Source organism: Lucilia sericata, unplaced genomic scaffold (genome assembly GCF_015586225.1).
Source record: "Lucilia sericata isolate MDLA Ls3-8-SP2 unplaced genomic scaffold, ASM1558622v1 Contig000409F_arrow, whole genome shotgun sequence".
Lineage (NCBI taxonomy): Eukaryota > Metazoa > Arthropoda > Insecta > Diptera > Calliphoridae > Lucilia > Lucilia sericata.
The window spans coordinates 15,243-36,808 of record NW_023994427.1 but is presented as its reverse complement, the minus strand read 5'-3'; the positions used below and the strand labels follow the sequence as shown (position 1 = coordinate 36,808).

General features: G+C 29.7%; 2 protein-coding genes across 3 annotated transcripts; one reads left to right on the top strand and one right to left on the bottom strand.

The window, feature by feature from the left end:
* Positions 1–209: 209 nt before the first annotated feature.
* On the top strand, positions 210–2,822 carry LOC119604604 (trafficking protein particle complex subunit 3). 2 transcript variants are annotated; one of them, XM_037957332.1, is made up of 3 exons: positions 210–435; positions 1,936–2,346; positions 2,413–2,822. In XM_037957332.1, exons 1-3 carry the CDS (start codon positions 397–399, stop codon positions 2,497–2,499), a joined length of 537 nt encoding a protein of 178 aa, XP_037813260.1. In that variant the 5' UTR covers positions 210–396; the 3' UTR covers positions 2,500–2,822. The 2 variants fall into 2 exon arrangements, with proteins under 2 accessions (XP_037813260.1, XP_037813259.1); XM_037957331.1 differs by lacking the exon at positions 2,413–2,822 and having other exon boundaries at positions 213–435; positions 556–1,954.
* Positions 2,823–3,620: 798 nt separating this feature from the next.
* LOC119604608 lies at positions 3,621–19,845 on the bottom strand. The gene is made up of 5 exons (XM_037957337.1): positions 18,362–19,845; positions 9,422–9,527; positions 7,158–7,260; positions 6,871–7,021; positions 3,621–5,866 (listed from the first exon to the last, which is right to left on the bottom strand). Exons 1-5 carry the CDS (start codon positions 19,636–19,638, stop codon positions 3,967–3,969), a joined length of 3,537 nt encoding a protein of 1,178 aa, XP_037813265.1. The 5' UTR covers positions 19,639–19,845; the 3' UTR covers positions 3,621–3,966.
* Positions 19,846–21,566: the final 1,721 nt, after the last annotated feature.

The following is a 21,566-nucleotide window of genomic DNA, read 5'->3' as shown; positions in this document are numbered from 1 at the left end:
TTCAACGATATTAAAATGAGACCTTTTGGTCCATTTTTAAAAAATTAAACTCTTTCGCTACGCACGATCGGACCAGCTGCTTAGAAATGAAATTTTTTTTATAAATTTTATGGGAATTATAAAAAAATGTTTTCTCGCTTCATTAGGGACTTGGCAACTCTAATATAATATTCGAAAATTTAAATAAAAATAGACTTGGCAACTCTTATTTACAATTATCTGTCAATCACTGAACATACCACAACCTTAGTTTATCAGCTAGCAAAATTTTCTATGCTTTTCGTGGGGTGTATGTAAATTTTACATTAAAAATTAATAATTTTAAACGCCATAAATATCAGAAAAATCTCTACCAAGATAAAGTTAAAGTATTATATTGTGTGGAATATATGAAAGATGTCGCGTTTAGTTTCCAAGTTAGATGCTAAGAAAGTGGTAAGTATTGCCAAAAAGGCATAATGATGAGAATAGTTTGTTTTGCAGTAGCATAAAATTTGTAGAATTTGTGGAGTGGCCACCCTCGATATAAAAATGAGTTTCAATACGATTTTACAGTAGTCGCTCCGTTTCAAGAAGATATACAAAACAGTAATTGTGGGAGTAAACAGAGATTTATACAGGAGGAGTTGGAAGATATATGGAAGAAATGGAAAATAGTGCCGCAAATCAACTTAACCAACAACAACAGCAGGGAAACACGGACCAACAAATGAACACTAACAGCAATACCGTATCGTCTAATCAAATACAGGTAATACCCATGCCGGTTATGGCCACTGCCGGTGGTCCAGCTCAAATCATTATTGGACAACAACAACCACAACAAGTTGCGGGCCTACAGCCACAACTAATACCTTTGCAAGGTAATCAAATAATGCTGCAGCAGCCGCAGCAAACGGCTCAACCCATGCAACTTATGCAATTACCCGATGGCCAAACATTGTTTTACCAACCAAATGTTTTAAGTGGAAATGATAATGCCAACAATACCATACAAGCCATACATCCACAATTTATAAATATCAATGGTCAGATAATGCAAATTACAACAGCGGCACCTCCACAAGCTGGTAATGCGAATACCAACGCCACTAACACTAATCCATTGGCACAACAAATTATAATGGTACCACAGTCTGCCACCAACCAATTAGCCACAGCAGCAGCTACTAATGTTGGCAATGCAGCCACGGTTAGAGTATCAACACCAGCTCCAGCAACCACAACCCAAACTCAGAATCCAAATACCACAACCAACACTCCCAGCACACCGGTGCAAACTCCGGCAGATTCTGTTACCGCTTCAACCACTGAAGATGCTCAAGCCGGGGAACCTGAAGAGGAGCCACTTTATGTAAATGCCAAACAATACAAACGTATACTAGTACGCCGTCAAGCGCGCGCCAAATTAGAATCACGCATTCCCAAAGAGCGTTCTAAATATCTGCACGAGTCACGACATCGTCATGCCATGAATCGTGTTCGTGGTGAGGGTGGCCGCTTTCATTCTGCACAAGAAAAGGGTGATTTACAGCAACAAGGGGCGGGACATGAGGAACAACAGCACACGGCACAATTATCAAGAGCTTCAGTGCCGCGAGCACCGCCGCGTGTTATAGCACCACATCAGACCCACAGCACCACCAACACAACACCTAACATAACCATAACACCAATCAAGTAACATCAGCAAGCGTTCCTAGGAGCGCCTGTTATAATCAATCAATGTCCCGCCCCCTCTACAACAACGTTTACATATAGAACGTACGAATCTGTAAATAATATTTAGCCCTAAGTTAAGTTTAAGTCATTCTGTAGTCATATTTAAACAAAAAAGAAACAATTACGGCTCCAGAAAATTAAAAAACAAATCATATTTATTCTGCTCCTTCCTTCATTCATTCCACCATATCCCCCCAAATGGTTGCTGTATAGAATTCGGAATTTTTAACCCTTACCTATGGAGCGTTGGTAACACAAATGCTGCGTGACTTGGAGAATGTTGAAGATGTCAACAAACAACTGGAACGCATTGGCTATAATATGGGTATGCGTTTGATAGAAGACTTTTTGGCACGCACCTCGGCCACACGTTGTTTGGAAATGCGTGAAACAGCCGATCGCATTCAACAAGCATTTCGCATCTATTTAAATGTACAACCTACAATAACAAATTGGTCACAAGCTTCCGATGAATTTTCGCTGCAATTCGAAACTAATCCCCTAACAGAATTTGTAGAATTACCACCCGATCTAACTAACTTAAGATATAGTTCCATTATAAGCGGTTGTATAAGAGGCGCTTTGGAAATGGTACAGCTAGAGGTGCAATGCTGGTTTGTTCAGGCAAGTAAATGAATATCTGATTCCTGTTTTAACATCTAATGTGTTTCCACTGCACTATCATTTTAGGACCAGTTAAAAGGGGACAATGTTACTGAGTTACGTGTTAAATTTATAAGACGTCTAGAGGATGCCATACCAGCTGGTGAAGATTAATTCAGTTCATTATGACGTTTGTCAACCTACCGCGAGATTTATGTGTATTTTTTGCTAATAATAACTACAACTATCAGTTTAAGTTTCATTCCAAAATAGTTTTGTTTTAAATAAGAAAATAAACGTTGCCGAATAACGTTTAGTCATAATGCTCACTTTCCAAAACTGGTTCATTAATTTAAAAATATTTAATGAACAGCTTTATATTTCGTTCTTTTGGAAAGTGTTTAATAAAATGTAAACTTTGATATTTGTTAATACAAAAAGAAAAAAAAAATCTGGACATTTGTAGTTTAATCTTAATAAATAACTTTAAAAGTAAACATTACTTGTAGAAAAATTTGTTGTATGATTTAAGTTCTCATTCTTGGATTTTAGGAATTATTATTAATTTAATTTGAATTTTCCGTTAGATCAAAAATAGTTCAATGGTTTCAATCTAACAGCAAAAGAAAACTTGTTCATGAAAAGGTAGTTATGTAGTCGTCACTAGTTTTATGGAATGATTGAATCAATGATTTTAATTTCAAATTGTCACCGGTGAAACAGCTCAGGAACTAGCTCTTCTTTTAAGTAATTTTTATTTGAAACTCTATTTATATATCTTCCTATCTTATTTATTTATCTATCTATCTATCTATCTATCTATCTATCTATCTATCTATCTATCTATCTATCTATCTATCTATCTATATATCTATCTATCTATCTATCTATCTATCTATCTATCTATCTATCTATCTATCTATCTATCTATCTTTCTATCTATCTATCTATCTATCTATCTATCTATCTATCTATCTATCTATCTATCTATCTATCTATCTATCTATCTATCTATCTATCTATCTATCTATTGTCTATCTATCTATTTGTCTATCTATCTATTTGTCTATCTATCTATCTATCTATCTATCTATCTATCTATCTATTTGTCTATTTGTCTATCTATCTATCTATCTATCTATCTATCTATCTATCTATCTATCTATCTATCTATCTATCTATCTATCTATCTATTTGTCTATTTGTCTATCTATCTATCTATCTATCTATCTATCTATCTATCTATCTATCTATCTATCTATCTATCTATCTATAAATTAAAAAACACCTTGCAATATTCTTGCATGTAGTAAGTATGTAGGTTATTTTTATTTTAATAAAAAATTTGATATAATAAGGCACAATGTTATTTTTTCTTCTTTTTTTTTATAAATTTATATACTATATAAAATATGGCATGAAACAATAATAATATTTATATATAATTTCCGTTTTTGGCATGTAGCTAACAAAGTATTGTTTTTCAACTATAAACTATATGTTAATTAAGCAACAAAAAATATATTATAAAAAGACAAAATTTAACAATTGTTAAAGATCTCTGAATTAAAAAAAAAAAAAAACGAAAAACAAAATATCTTTTTAAAAGAAGTACAATTTCAAAACAATAATTTTGTTTTCTTAATTACTTTGTTGATTCGTTTGATTTTGAGGACAAAGCATAAGATTTAAATTTTTGCGTGTTAAAACTTTACGCAAAGCCTGTAAAGTTTTAATGCAGATAACCACACAACAGCCATTAGCGACGCCTTCCGATGGACTCTTGCAGGTGCAAGAAGAACTTTTAAGAGCCTTGGTGTTGTTAGTTACTGAGGGTGGTGGCGGCGGCATCATTTTACTGTCTGCTGAAGAACAACATGAGCTGGTTTTGGGTGGCAAAGTTTTTTCCTGTGAACAGCAGCCAGAAGATGGTTTTGTTTCGGGCATAGAGCAACAAGCTGAAGTAGCCATAGGTTTATTAGTAGGTCCTGAACAACAGGAGGTTTTGTTAGTATTCATTTCAGTTGTGTTAGTTTCCTTATTGCCAGCACCACCACCACAGCAACCTCCTTTTCGGCCACTACCCATGGAGGCTAGATTTTGCAATAACATGGCCACATCTTCAATATTTTGATTCATTTCCGTTTCACGTTTACTTAAAGGTTTTTTAGCATTATTTTTATGCCCACAGCAGCCGCCTTTAGGGGCACTTTTAAAATTAGTTTGCTTTTTACCACAAGGCGCCTCAGTGGAGCAGTCACCTTGGCAATTTTTGGTTTTATCACATTTACAATTGGTACAGCTGCAGATGCCAGCTTCAGCTGTTATTTGTTTTAGCGTGGGTTTATTATTACGCAAATCAACTTCTATAAGACCCGAACCATCTGTAGGCACTTCATCGGCCTGTTGTAGAGTTTCCTGCAATAGACTGGTGTTATTGTCAATGGTCATTAAAATGTCATTAAGTAATGATTCTGTTTCCATATCAGCATCACTGCTGTAATCGGTACCCTTTAACAAATCCTCTATGTTCTCCTGTAGCGGCATAACATCTTGTGCAAGAGTATTGCTGGCATTAGGAATTTGATGATAGGCATTATGTTGTTGTTGTCTGTTATTAATACTGTTGTTGATCATGTCATTGTTATCAATTTCCATGGCTAAGTTGGGATTGGCATTTTCTGTTGCCACCTGGTAGGGAGGATTTACAATCGACATGGCATTTGAATAATTGGGCTGTAAATTAACATAGCTGGGCATTTCTGTGGGTATGGCCACACAGGCCGATGTTACCGGGGCCATAGGCAATATAGGTTTTGACACTAAGACTCCCGCATCAATCCAAGGTGTTGGTATCTCCTCCTCGGCTGCATAGGCCACCTGAAAAGCTTGTGAAGTTTCTGGCATGGGCATACTTTCAATTTTGGGTGCTAGAGCTGTATACTGTGAAGATTTAATTTCTGGCACCTGCACGTTATACATATCATTGATATTACATTCCACTGCTTCCGATTTAACAAATGCTGTGGAAGACTGTTGTGCTTTCAATTCATCATTGACTCCGCTGCCTTCAAATTCACTGCCATTAAAGGTGGAGTTAGTTTCTTCCGTGTATGAGGAAATTTTATCCATTTCTTGTTTTACCAATTTCAAATCCTGTTCCCCAGCACTGTCGTTATTATTAGAATTTTCATTTTTACGATTTTTATTTTTGGTTTTACGTTCCCTCGGTGGTCGATTCTGAGTCTGTTTCTGATGGGTTTTCTTGTGTGACTTCAAACTGTGTGAAGTACTGAAGGATTTTTGACAACTGGTCTCTTCGCATGGATAAGGACGTTCTCCGGTGTGGGTGCGTATGTGTGTCTTAAGATGATGCGAGGCAGTAAATGCTTTGCCACATGTATCTTCGGGACATTTGTAGGGTCTCTCTTGGGTATGGGTGCGCATGTGTTTCTTTAAATCGCTAAGAGTAGTAAAACATTTCTTACACTGGTCACAGTTAAACGTTTGGCCATTGTGCAGGCGTAAATGGGCATGGAGTCTGGAAAAGTAAAATAAAAATTAACAAAAATGTTCTAAAAATATGGAAATTATGAAAAAAAGCTTAAAATTAAAAAAAGAACTCGAACCGAAATAGAACTGAACTACAACTGAACTAGAATTGAACTAGAACTGAACTAGAACTGAATTAGAACTGAAGTAGAACTGAACTAGAACTGAACTAGAACTGAACTAGAACTGAACTAGAACTGAACTGGAACTGAACTAGAACTGTATTAGAACTGAACTAGAACTGAATTTGAACTGAACTAGAACTGAACTGGAACTGAACTAGAACTGTATTAGAACTGAACTAGAACTGAATTTGAACTGAACTAGAACTGAACTAGAACTGAACTAGAACTGAACTAGAATTGAACTAGAACTGAACTAGAACTGAACTAGAACTGAACTAGAACTGAACTAGAACTGAACTAGAAATAAACTAGAACTGACCTAGAAATGAACTAGAACTGAACTAGAACTGAACTGGAACTGAACTAGAACTGAACTAGAATTGAACTAGAACTGAACTAGAACTGAACTAGAACTGAACTAGAACTGAACTAGAACTGAACTAGAACTGAACTAGAACTGAACTAGAACTGAACTAGAACTGAACTAGAACCGAACTAGAACTGAACTAGAACTGAACTAGAACTGAACTAGAACTGAACTAGAACTTAACTAGAACTGAACTGAACTAGAACTGAACTAGAACTAAACTAGAACTGAACTAGAACTGAACTAGAACTGAACTAGAACTGAACTAGAACTGAACTAGAACTGAACTAGAACTGAACTGAACTAGAACTAGAACTGAACTAGAATTGAACTAGAACTGAACTAGAACTGAACTAGAACTGAACTAGCACTGAACTAGCACTGAACTAGAACTGAACTAGAACAGAACTATAACTAAACTAGGACTCAACTAAAACTGAACTAGAATTAATAATTGTAAATAGATTTTGAAAGTATTTAAATGCTCTCATCTCATCTCACCTATAGCGTGTATTAAAGGCTTTTTCACAGCCTCCGACATCACATTCATAGGGTTTAACTTTTGTGTGCACACGTATGTGGATCTTCAAACTGTAGGAAGTTAAAAATGCTTTGCCACATCCCTCTTCGGGGCATTTGAAGCGATATTCACCTAAAAGAAAATAAACATACAAAAATTGAAAAATATGAAAAAAAGGGGAACATTTTTATTAAAATTGGAAAATATTATTCCTAAGTTAAATCAAAAAGGATAAAAAATCCCAATAGCTTTTTCATATTACACTTACCCTTGTGAGTTTTTAAATGTGTTCTCAAATTACCAATTGTGCTGTAACTGCGATTGCAATTCTCATAGTTGCACTTGTAACGTGATAGTGATTCATCCGAACTCTAAAGATAGGGAAATTAACAAAAAAACACATAATTAGAAAATAAAATTCAAATTAAATATGATTAAAAAAAATAATCTACTAAAGATTTAAAAAAAGTAAATACATCATTTAATTTAGAAAACTACATGCAATTAAATTAAATTTTATGGCAATTTTCTTTTTTATAAATAATAATTGTTTGTGTGTGAGATTTGTTTTTTTGTAAAAACAGCAACTAATCGGCAGCAAGCATAATTATAAAAAAATAACAAAAAAAGCATAATATTCCAACTGATGATTAATATTTCCCCTTTTTTTGTTTCATTATTATATTTTTTAATGTGCGTGTGTTAGAATACCTTTGATTTCGCATTTGCTTTTTTTTTCGAAATAAAACTGATTAAATTTATGGTTAAGGCCAGGCCAAGTAGTAGATCGTATATTAAACGCAGCGATTTTTTAAAATTGAGTTTTGCACTAAAAAGCAAAAAAATATTTATTTCTAAAAGTTCGCAATAATTTCTAGTTATTTTGAATATTTTTTGATAAACAATATTTTTCAATAAAGATAAAAACTCATTTAGAATTGAACTAGAACTAAACTTGAACTGAACTGAACTAGAACTAAACTAGAACTGAACTAGAACTAAACTAGAACTAAAACTGAACTAGAACTGAACTAGAACTGAACTAGAACTTAATTAGAACTGAACTAGAACTGAACTAGAACTGAACTAGAACTGAACTAGAACTGAACTTGAACTGAACTAGAACTGAACTAGAACTGAACTAGAACTGAACTAGAACTGAACTAGAACTGAACTAGAACTGAACTAGAACTGAACTAGAACTGAACTAGAACTGAACTAGAACTGAATTAGTACTGAACTAGAACTGAACTAGTACTGAACTAGAAATGAATTAGAAATGAACTAGAAATGAACTAGAAATGAACTAGAACTGAACTAGAACTGAACTAGAACTGAACTAGAACTGAACTAGAACTGAACTAAAACTGAACTAGAACTGAACATAACTAGAACTGAACCAATACTGAACTAGAACTGAACTAGAAATGAACTAGAACTGAACTAGAACTGAACTAGAACTGAACTAGAACTGAACTAGAACTGAATTAGAACTGAACTAGAACTGAACTAGAACTGAACTAGAACTGAACTAGAACTGAACTAGAACTGAACTAGAACTGAACTAGAACTGAGCTAGAACTGAACTGGAACTGAACTAGAACTGTACTAGATCTGAACTAGAACTGAACTAGAACTGAATTAGAACTGAGCTAAAACTGAACTAGAACTGAACTGGAACTGAACTGGAACTGAATTAAAACTGAACTAGAACTGAACTAGAACTGAACTAGAACTGAACTAGATCTGAACTAGAACTGAACTAGAACTGAACTAGAACTGAACTAGAACTGAACTAGAACTGAACTAGAACTGAACTAGAACTGAACTAGAACTGAACTAGAACTGAACTAGAACTGAACTAGAACTAAACTAGAACTGAACTAGAACTAGAACTGAACTAGAACTGAACTAGAACTAGAACTGAACTAGAACTAAACTAGAACTGAACTAGAACTGAACTAGAACTGAACTAGAACTGAACTAGAACTGAACTAGAACTAGAACTGAACTAGAACTGAACTGAAGGGAACTAGAACTGAATTAGAACTGAGCTAAAACTGAACTAGAACTGAACTAGAACTAGAACTGAACTGGAACTGAATTAAAACTGAACTAGAACTGAACTAGAACTCACCTAGAACTCAACTAGAACTGAAATAGAACTAACTTGAACTGAACTAGAACTAACTTGAACTGAACTAGAACTTAACTTGAACTGAACTAGAACTCTTTTGAGTTATTTTGATTACTAACAAATTATTCTGCAATAAACATTAAAAACTGTCCCGAATTTTATCTTTTATGGGAAATCGACAACTGTTTTGAACTGTTGAGTCTTCAACATTATTATTAAAAATATAATATAATCAAAAAATATTCTTAATACTAGAAAATTTCATAATAATTAAATGTTATTCATTTTGTTTGTTTACATTAGCGATTAGAGTAGTGGTAGTAGTAAAGTTTTAATAGTAAGTAGTAGTACTAGTGGTAACAGTGGTATCAGTGATGTGGAAAAAGTTCTAGTACCTCGAAAGAAACTGTTGCATAAGTTGGCTCTCCTTTCTGTTTGTGTAAGGCACCAGGTCGTATACATAATGAAAGTTCATCAGGCTCATTATTTACTTCCATATAACTAATAAACAAATCGTACAAATAATGTTCGCAATAATTTTATCATTATTCATTTTTAGATATTTTTTTTTTATTTTCGATTTACATTTTGTTGTGTTTTAGTATTTAAATGTTTGTTTTATTGTTGTTGTTTTGGTAGTTGATTGGTGATGATGTTTTTTTTTTCAAAACCCCAAAATAAAAAGAAAAATTTTTTATATTTAAAAAAAAAAAGAATTTCCATTTTTTTGTTTCATTTTGCGTTTAGTTTGCTCGCACCTGTTTTTTGTGATACATATACATTTATGTTTTTTTGCATGTTTGTATGTATAAATGTGTTTTTTTATAATATTGATAGTAAAATGTATTAAAAATATTAAAGAAAAAGAAAATAAATTAGTGTTATTGAGTTATTTTTTTTAGTTTTGTTTTTATTTTTATTTTGTTTAGTACGAACAACATAAACAGTGTTTTTTTTTTAAATTTGTTTTCACACAGCAAATGTTTTTCATTTGTTTGGTTTGTATGGGTTTTAGTAAAATGCTTTCCCAAAAAAACATCAACAACAACAAACGTTTTGTCAATAAAGCATGTTTTTTTAAACATTTCTTTAATTTGTTTAAATTTTAAACAATAATAATAACAAACGACAAACACATGGATTAAGTAATAAACTATTTAATGCATAAGCAGCAGCAGTTTGGTTTTATTTTGCCGGCTAATTTCAAAATTTTGTTGCTATATACAGTTAAATAATGCAAAAAAAAAAATAAGAACGAAGGAAAATGAACATTATTTATACAATAAATTCAATATTATAAATAAAATTTTATTTTATTATTATTATTTCTTTTCGAGAGTAGGAAGACTGAAATATTCAGTTGTTTAGATCTTTAATATTTTGACCTTGGTCGTTGACATACAAATAAGCAAATATATCTGTCTGTCTATCTGTATGAATTTCAAACCGAAATAGAATTAATATTTGGTAGAAAAAAAAATTTTCAATATTTTTTTGAAGGCGTTTTATTAGAACGACATTTAACAAATTGAAAAATATTTATTTTAAATATTTTATTAATAATGAAATGTGATAGAAAACCACTTAGAATTTAAATGCATTCAATAAAAAAGCAATAATGGATAAAATTGGCTCTATTTATAAAATTATAGCCATTTAAATAGACAATAGTCGTTTGTTTCAATATTTTTTGAAATGTTTTTTGAAATTTTGAAAAATTTGCATTTATTATTTATTATATTTTTAAGTAAAGGGGGAAGATTTATTATTTATTTGTTTGCAAAAATTTTCCATTTGGTTTTGTATGTATAATGTACATTATTTGTCAATATTGAAAAAATAAACTTATTTTACAAAAATTGTTTTTTTATACAAACTTCTGTTCAAATTTTCAAAAATATTTAAAAATAGAAAATTTTAAAATGTTGAATACTTAATAAAACTCTTTATTATTTGTAATAAAGTCTTCGAATTTAAAAATATTAAAAAAATTTTTTAAATTTTCGTGAATTTTAAAGTACATATGTATTTTCAAAATAGTTTTAGATTATAAATGTTTTAAGGTAAGTTAAAAAATCAAAACTTTGGTGCTGCTAAAATAATTTTTAAATCGTAAGGATTCATTAAATCAAACTTTTTTTTAATTTATAACACAAAATATTGATTCGAAATTAAGTTATAATCTTGAAATGACGTGCATTGGAAGATATAATTTTACTTTTATTTATTTCGAACTTAATTTTTTAGAACTGGACTAGACCAGAACTGAACTAGAACAGAATTAGAACTAAACTAGAACTGAACTAGAACTGAACTAGAACTGAACTAGAACTGAACTAGAACTGAACTAGAACTAAGCTAGAACTGAACTAGAACTGAATTAAAACTCAAATAGAACTAAACTAAAACTGAAGTAGAAATGAACTAGAACTGAACTAGAACTAAACTAGAACTAAACTAGAACTAAACTAGAACTAAACTAGAACTTTTTTTTAATTTATAACACAAAATATTGATTCGAAATTAAGTTATAATCTTGAAATGACGTGCATTCGAAGATATAATTTTACTTTTATTTATTTCGAACTTAATTTTTTAGAACTGGACTAGACCAGAACTGAACTAGAACAGAATTAGAACTAAACTAGAACTGAACTAGAACTGAACTAGAACTGAACTAGAACTGAACTAGAACTGAACTAGAACTAAGCTAGAACTGAACTAGAACTGAATTAAAACTCAAATAGAACTAAACTAAAACTGAAGTAGAAATGAACTAGAACTGAACTAGAACTAAACTAGAACTAAACTAGAATTGAACTAGAACTGAACTAGAACTGAACTAGAACTGAACTAGAACTAGAACTGAACTAGAACTGAACTAGAACTGAACTAGAACTGAACTAGAACTGAACTAGAACTGAACTAGAACTGAACTAGAACTGAACTAGAACTGAACTAGAACTGAACTAGAACTGAACTAGAACTGAACTAGAACTGAACTAGAACTGAACTAGAACTGAACTAGAACTGAACTAGAACTGAACTAGAACTGAACTAGAACTGAACTAGAACTGAACTAGAACTGAACTAGAACTGAACTAGAACTGAGCTAGAACGGAACTAGAACTGAAGTAGAACTGAACTAGAACTGAACTAGAACTGAACTAGAACTGAACTAGAACTAAACTAGAACTGAACTAGAACTGAACTAGAACTGAACTAGAACTGAACTAGAACTGAACTAGAACTGAACTAGAACTGAACTAGAACTAAACTAGAACTGAACTAGAACTGAAATAGAACTGAACTAGAATTGAAGAGAACTGAACTAGAACTGAACTAGAACTGAACTAGAATTGAAGAGAACTGAACTAGGAACTGAACTAGAACTGAACTAGAACTGGAACTCAGAACTGAACTAGAACTGAACTAGAACTGAACTAGGAATGAACTAGAACTGACCTAGAACTGAACTAGAACTGAACTAGAACTGAATTAGAACTGAACTAGAACTCGAACTAGAACTGAACTAGAACTGAAACTAGAACTGAACTAAGAACTGAACTAGAACTGAACTAGAACTGAACTAGAACTAAACTAGATCTGAACTAGACACTGAACTAGAACTGAACTAGAACTAACACTAGATCTGAACTAGAACTGAACTAGAACTTGAACTAGAACTGAACTAGAACTGAACTAGAACTGAACTAGAACTGAACTAGAACTGAACTAGAACTGAACTAGAACTGAACTAGAACTGAACTAGAACTGTGAACTAAGAACTGAACTAGATACTGAACTAGAAACTGAACTAGAACTGAACTAGAACTGAACTAGAACTGAACTAGAACTGAACTAGAACTGAACTAGAACTGAACTAGAACTGAACTAGAACTGAACTAGAACTGAACTAGAACTGAACTAGAACTGAACTAGAACTGAACTACTGAACTAGAACTGAACTAGAACTGAACTAGAACTGAACTAGAACTGAACTAGAACTGAACTAGAACTGAACTAGAACTGAACTAGAACTGAACTAGAACTGAACTAGAACTGAACTAGAACTGAACTAGAACTGAACTAGAACTGAACTAGAACTGAACTAGAACTGAACTAGAACTGAACTAGATCTGAACTAGAACTGAACTGGAGCTGAAATAGAACAGAACTAGAACCGAACTAGAACTGAACCAGAACTGAACTAGAACTGAATTAAACTAAAACTGAAGTAGAAATGAACTAGAACTGAACTAGAACTGAACTAGAACTAAACTAGAACTAAACTAGAACTAAACTAGAACTAAACAAGAATTGAACTAGAACTGAACTAAAACTGAACTAAAACTCAAACAGAACTAAACTAAAACTAAACTAGAACTGAACTAGAACTGAACTAGAACTAAACTAGAACTAAACTAGAACTAAACTAGAACTAAACTAGAACTAAACTAGAACTAAACTATAGCTAAACTAGAGCTAAACGGGAACTAAACTAAAGATACATATGTATATATATTCAAAAAATGTTAATATTATTTTAAAATAAAATTATTTCAAATATGGCTTTTGTTCAATTAGAAATTAACCAAGTAGGAGTAATATTATTTTAAACATACATGGGAGTAGTTAATTATATCGACTAATTAATTGACGATTTCATTAGCATTAAATTGAAAAAAATTATAATTATTATTTTTTTCATTAGCATTATTTTGTCTAATGGTAATGGTTTTTAATGAAACGATTTCATTAGTAATTATATAAAAATAAATTTTCATTACCATTATTCAATAGATTTTAAAAATTTTCGAACATTAGTTCGAATTTCGAAATTAATTTCAAATATCCGAACATTATAATGTATTGTCATTAGGTGAAATCATGTATGCCAAATTTCAGCACATTCGGACTAGAAGAACTAGTTTTAACAGCTTTAAAAGTTTTTCGAACACAAGTTCGAATTTTCGAAATTTTTTTTTTAGGTTTTATGACACAGAGATTAATTTAAAAACATAAAAAAGTTTTCGAAAATAACTTCGAATTTTCGAACTTAATTTCGAATATTCGAACATATTATTGTATTGTCATCAGATGTACTTATGACTGCAAAATTTCAGCCAATTTGGGCTACGGGAACTGGTTTTAAAAGCTTTCAAACCTCGAATCTTCGAAAAATTTTCCTTAATATATTTTTCGACAATTATAAATACTAATTAAATTCGTTTTTGAAAATTCATTATCAAATTCATTACCATTATCAAAAAAAGTTATAATGAAAAAAATATAATTTTCATTAAATGGTACTTAAAATATTTTTCATTACAATTTTTTCTATAAATGGTAATGAAATTTTAATGCTTAATGAAAAATTCCCATGTATGATTTTAAAAGATTCTCCTACACACTCTAGTATAAATGCATATAGAAATTTTTATTTAATATCAAAAAATAATATTGAAAAATTAAAAAAAAAAAATACCACAAAAATATGAAAACAGAAATAATTTATGATTCTGCATCAGGTGTAAACTTATTCAACAACAAACACCTGATTTATGAAAAAGAAAGAAATGAAAAAGAACAATAACAACAACATTAGTCACTAAATTAACGGCTAAATTGAAATTTATGAGATTTGAGGAAAAATATAAATAAAAATTTCTTTGGCATTATTTGATTCCAAATAGCAACAAAGCTATGGCTAGTAGAGTAGAGGAATATAAATAAAAATGATTTTCAAAACAAAAATTTAAGGCCATTAATTGAATAAACTTGTTAAACAAAATTCCATTAGAAAAACAGTTTTCCTTTAAAAACCATTTTAAAATTTTCAGATTTTCGAAGTGAAGATGTAACTATGATGGAAACAAAAGAATTATTTATTATGAATTCTTGTTATAAAGTTAACCGTACAAAAAGTATTAAGAATTTGTTTATAATAAACAAATCAACAATGTCCTTAAAATAAAAACAATAATACACTTGTTTTTCTTACGGAACAGAATATTAAAATGATAAAATATTATTTGGATTTGCATGGTTCCACTCAAAGTATTTGATGAACTACAGCACATGAACAAATATACATAAATACATTTGTATGATTGCATGTATACAAGGAATCGTTAAACATTTTGTTGCATGTACCAGCTGCCCACACACACAATTATTTTGTATATATAAAACTGTTTTTTGTTGTATTATTTAAATTTTAAACAAATTAAATTAAAATTTAGAATATTTTTGCCAAATTATAGAAATCAAAAAAAAAAAAAAGTTTAAAAATAAAACTAAAACAAATTTGCAAAAATTCTCTTAAAAATAAAATATCGAATGCACAGCAGCACATGCTGCAAATAATAGAGAAAACATGATGTCTGTAAACGCCCCCAATATACAAAACAATTTTTTTTTAATTTCATGTTTTTTTTTTGAGATTTTACATATACTTGTGGAAAAAACAAATAATTTTGTTTTTGTGCCGAGTACTACTAATACGCCAAAGTCAATGACGAGGGATGGATGACGCTATTGTCTATATTAAATATTCTAAATTATTAAAAAATTGTTTTAGAAAATTGAAACATGGTTTCATTTTTACAAAAATTTAATACATTTTAAAAACAGCTAAATAGGCTTACTAAATGTTTACTTTATTTTTGTTTAATTAAAAAACTTTTTTCTTCTTCTTTTTATTTATAAAAATACACATTTTTTGTTTTGTTATTTTTTCCTTTAAAATATATTCTTTTAAAAAATTTCTTTTTATCAATAGTTTATTTATAGATTTGTGATTTTCCAAATCATAAATTTTAAGTTTATAAGTATGTATTATGTGTATAAATTTTTAATGTTGCGTGGGACCCACAGACATTTTTTGATTGTTCTTGTATTGTTGTTAATTTTTAACATCAAATTGTATACAACAATTTTTTGTATACAACAGTGTTATTTAATTTAATATTGTTTTAATGAGTATTTTCTCCAATTTTTACAATTAAATGTTTATACAAATATAAAATTTAATGATTTCTAATGAGTAATATAAGGTATTTTTGTTAAAATTTCATTTGAAATGCAACAAATGTTGTTTTATTAGATAAAATAATTTATTTATTTTTAAACGTATAATGTTTATAAAATTGTCAGAAAAATTAATTTGCAAATGTTTATTTTAAAAAGTTAAAGAAAAATAGAGAAACAACTTTTTGAAAAAAAACTTGCGTATGTGTGTATAGAACTTTGAATCTAAGTTCGAAATAAACTTAAAAAACTTTTACTCTACTACTTTAAAAATTCTTAAGAAATTTATAAAAAATTTTAAATTGAATTAAAAATTTTGACATCGAAATGGAAATGTGTGTTTTAATTGATCTCAAATAAATCTAAAATTATGTTTTTATAATTCCTTATGACTTGGAGATTATTTTCATAGTTTTAAAATTTTTTCGAACATAAGTTCGAATTTTCGAACTTAACCTAAAAAGCTTATATTTTGAAAATACATTAAAAATACAGGCAAATCCTGGTTAATGATATAATGTCAGGCGCTTTCGTACTTTCGTACTGTACTTAAAAAATTTAAATTTTTTGTTCAAAATTTTTAAGTTTGAAATTGAAAACTGGTCTCAAATAAAACTAAAATTATATTTTTATGATTCCTTATAACTTAGAGATTATTTTCATAGTTTTAAAATTTTTTCGAACATAAGTTCGAATTTTCGAAAAAGCTTCCATTTTGAAAATGCATTAAAATTTAACATTTTTGTTCAAAAATTATATGTTCGAAATTGTAAACTGTAAGAAATAGTTCTCGAATTAAACTAAATTTATAATTTTATGAATCCTCAAGGTTTAGAAATAATTTCCAAATCCTTTAAAAAATTTTCGAAATTAAATTCGATATTTCGAATTTCAATTGGAAATAAAATTGATCTAAATTAAACTAAAATTACTTTATTTGGAAATCATCATAATTTCCAGATTTTTTTTTTTTTAAATTTTTTTCAATTTTTCAAATTTAGTTTCGAATTATCGAACTTAGCGTCTTTTATTTTAAAAATACATTAAAATACTTTAAAAATTCATCAAATTTTTAAATTTTTTTCAAAATTTTTATGTTCGAAATTGTAAACTGTAAGAAATAGTCCTCGAATTAAACTAAATTTATAATTTTATGAATCCTCAACGTTTAGAAATAAATTCCAAAGTTTTAAAAAAATTTCGAAATTAAATTCGAATTTTCGAATTTCAAATGGAAATAAAATTGATCTAAATTAAACTAAAATAACTTTTTGTATAAATCATCATGACTTTCAGATATTTTCTAATCTTTAAATGTTTTTTGATATTATGTTCGAATTTTCGAATTAACCTAAAAAACTTAAAAAATTCATAAAAAAATTTTTAAATTATTTTCAAAATTTAAAACTTTAGGAAATTGGCCTTTAATGAAACTAAAATTAATATTTTCCAATCATGATATGTAGATGCGAAGGCTTAAGTGAAGGTTTTTACCCTTGACAGACGGTTCATGGGATAAGCATAATACTAAAAAATCACCTCCCACTTGACAGTTTGGGAATACTCTCTGTTAATTACTTTTCCAAGGCGAGTACCACTCTAGCCGCAAGATCAGCAATTGCTGACTCCCTGTCTTCGAGCTAGCTTGATAGCGCAGTAGCTATTGAGTCCCTTAGGGAAGTGTGGATTAAAATACTTATTTTACGAAACTACATTAAAAATTTTAAAAGATTTTAAGTAATTGGTTTCTAATACAACTAAAACTAAGATTATGACCTAAAATTTTCGAAATTTTGAACATGGTAACGCATAATAACACAATGCTATTGAAATAGATTTTATAACAAAAATGATAAGCGTAATTTTAAATATTTAAAAAAATATCTACAATAACTCCTACAAGTTTAAAATACAAAGCAAATGCTCCGTTTAAATTACACACAAAAAAAAAACAAAGCATTATCTAAAAAAAAGCAAAAAACTTCGTCTTAATTTTGTCTAGGCTCAATATTAATCAGAAACATCAACGTTTTTTTTTTTGGTATCTTTTGCAGGCGGTTAAAAATAAAAATTAATACTTATAAAAAGATAAACAAACAAAATGTATATAAATATTAAGCAAAAATTATCAATCTACCACTTAAACAAAAATTACGAGTACAAATGTACAACAAAAATAATAAGAAATATTTACAAAAAAAAAAAAAAAAGCTTTTTACAAGCAGCAGTAACAAGCTGTGATAGAAAGAAATCAAGGAAATCGGAAAAATGCAAAATAGTTAAACAACAAAACTATAAACTACCTTTCATTCGATATATTGACCATATTATGCTTTGACGACGTTTGGGAGGGGGATATAACATAAGACGCCGGTATTAATGATGATGGTGAAAGATCTACTCTTCCTCCTCCACCATCGGTAGAATCATACGATGAAGTCATTATAGAAATGGGTTCTGTCATAGATATAACATCACCACCACCACTTGTACTACTATTACTGGTGGCAGTGGTGGCAATCGAAGGCAGAGAAAGTATTGATGTTTCTGTTGGTGGAGGTTGTACTTGTACTAACTTTTGATTTTCAAAAGCATATTCAAATTTAAAACAAATACCATTTTCTCCCGTTGAGAAATCATTAAATGAATTGATACTACTATCATTACTAATGCCAATTAACGAACAAGGTGTATTGGAGGATGAAGATGATGACGACGTAGCAGATCCTTGTAATTCCATATAATTTAAGTCCGAGGCTGGTGAGTTTATGCATGAAGATGATGTATTGGTGTTTGTGTTTAGTATAGATGAGGGTGAATCTAAATGTGTGCTAGTATGTAATAAAGATGAAGGTGATAATAGTGGGTTATGATTCTGTTGTTGGTGGTTGCTGTCCATGTTATACAAACTGTTGGCATTAGTTGCTGTTGTTGGTGACATGTCGTTTGCAGGATTTAAATAGTTTAAAATGAAATCATCATCAATATATAAATTTGTATCGTTCGTTGTTAGGCCCAACAGTTTATGGGAAAAATTACTATTTATCTCATCGTTACTATTACTAACGTTAAGTAAGGAGGGTGAAGTAGGTGTAGTAGTGCCATAGAGAGTAGATAAATTATTACTATTTAAAGAGTTTTCTGTGATATTTTCTGTAGTAGTGATGTTGGTGGCATAATTAAGATCTAAATTATCGTCGTACAAATTAAAACCTAATTGTTGCAGCACCTGTTGATTTATTTGTTGCTGTGTTTGTGGCAACAACTGCTGCTGTAGCTGCAGCGTTGACGGCACCTGTGCTGTATGAAAGTAATCATTTAGCATTGTTGTGTCATCGTGCTCCAATTGTGTGTAGCCCTCTGCTGCTGACATTGTTTTCATTTTTTCCAGTGTAGGGGATTTAGTAAATGACGACGACGGCGAAGATATGGAAGAACAATTTGATAAGGAAGACGTTGATAGATTTGTGCTTGTATTATAGGCGGAGGAGTCATAGTCACTTGTTATTGTTTCATTGGTTAATAATTTATTATTATGATTTTGTTGATAAAATATTTCATCACTTATAGCTGCTTCCATTCTAATTTTGCAATCACTTCTTTTATTTTTTTCGTTCTTTTTTATATTTTTTTAAAATAAATAATTTTTAAATGTATAATGGAAACTTTTTATATATATATACATAAATATATATGTATTGTAAAATAAGAATTTTCTTTATTTTTTCGTATTTTTTCTCGTAAGCACACACAATCATCCGTTCCCGCACAGATATAAAAACACTTTGTCAAATCCGACCGCCGCACAACAGAGCCCTGCGCCGACAAATATTAACGGTGGCTGTCACTAAAAATGTCGGCAGCGGCTTAAAGACGGCAATAAGCCGCAAAAGTGTTCAGTTGTGTTTTTAAATTTTCAACGATCTTAAATAAAAACGGAATCCGAAAGATTAAAAAGTGGGATTTTGAAGCAATATTTTAAAAATCGGAATTGTCGACCAGACAAGGAAATTTTTATATTCGTGAATACTATGTTATGTATTTCTGTAGTTATACAACTCATTTTCACGAGATTTATTTTTAAACTCACGATTGTAACTCTTCATTTTTATACCTTTCACCTTCATGAGATTTCATTCAACTATATCGAAAGCTTTAATAATTAATTATAGGAATAAAATCAAAAGGAATGAGTTAGAAGAATTGTTAATTCATTAAAATATAACTCAATTAAAAAAAAAAAAATAACTAGGAAATTAATTATTTTAGAACTTTGCATGGAACGTATCCGAAACAACTTCTTAGAATCAGTTTAAAAAATGTCAAAAAGTTAAAATTCATAAATTTATTTTTATCGAAATAGAAATCGCATTCGTTTCTGCATATAGCTGAATTATAAGGACTTGAAACGATCCCTAATTGAATTGTACCGGGCGAATGGATAGTTATCTGCTGGTTTCGTATAGCCTGTACAAAAATATTTTAACAGATTAAGCAGCAATGTATTTTTCGTATCTCGTGTTTGTAGCAAACACTTTTTTCTTTAAAGTGTTTGAAGTAAAAGCAGCGACTTGCTGTAGGCACGTAAATACGAAAATATTTCAATGAGCGGCTTATATTTCAATGAGCGGCTTATTATTAGATAAAAGAAAATTTGGTTAAATGAAAATAAATGAATTTTATATTGTAAAATTCTATTAATTTAGCGAAAGTGTTCTCTAAATTATACAAAATATGGCGAAATTTTTAAGCTGAAACATTTTCTACGTCGGTGGCTTTGAAATTTTGTTCGGCGGCTAGGCTTAGTCGTTTTTAGAGCGAATCGGCGCGGGTATCTGCCGCAAAATATAAATGTTGCCAGATTGTAATTAATGTTGACTAGTACAGAGATGGTAAGTTTAGATAAATATAATTCGTCTGGATAAATGTGGATTTGCAAATTAAGCAATAGTAAAATTAATTTAATTTCAATTCAGAAACAATTAATAATAAAAATTTTTAATAAAATTTGTGAAAAAATATCATTTAAAAGACAATTTTCAATCAAATTTGTATTTAGATTTTTTTTTAATTTTTTTATAACGAATTTTTGATAAATTTTATTTTTAAAAGGAAATTTTCGAAAAATTTTATTTTTTTATAGAAAGTTTTTGATATATTTTCTTTTTTTACATTTTTCTATAGAAAACTTTTGATAAATTTTCTTTTTTATCTTCCTTTTTATAGAAAATTTTCTTTTCATATATTTTTTGTATATTTTTTATTAAAATTTCTTTTTGTTTTTAGAAATTTCTAATAATTTTTTTTTATAATTCTTGTTCATATCTTTTTTTAATTTTTGACAAATTTTCTACTTTTAAAAAATGTTCCATAAATTTAGTTTTTAAAAATGTTTGTCAAATCAATTACTAAAAATTTGTTTATAATCATCAACCTGCTTTTCCTACTAATCCCAATTGCCTTCTTTCTACACCTTAATGAAGAACTCCCAACCTCGGACGAAAAGTA

Excerpts from the sequence above, each read along its gene's own strand:
- LOC119604604 (XM_037957331.1), top strand. The coding sequence starts at position 638 with ATGGAAGAAATGGAAAATAGTGCCGCAAATCAACTTAACCAACAACAA.
- LOC119604608 (XM_037957337.1), bottom strand. The coding sequence starts at position 19,638 with ATGGAAGCAGCTATAAGTGATGAAATATTTTATCAACAAAATCATAAT. Across the intron at positions 7,022-7,157 it reads ACATTTAAAAACTCACAAGG|GTGAATATCGCTTCAAATGC; the intron begins GTAAGTGTAATA and ends ATTTTCTTTTAG. Across the intron at positions 5,867-6,870 it reads GCCTTTAATACACGCTATAG|ACTCCATGCCCATTTACGCC; the intron begins GTGAGATGAGAT and ends TTACTTTTCCAG.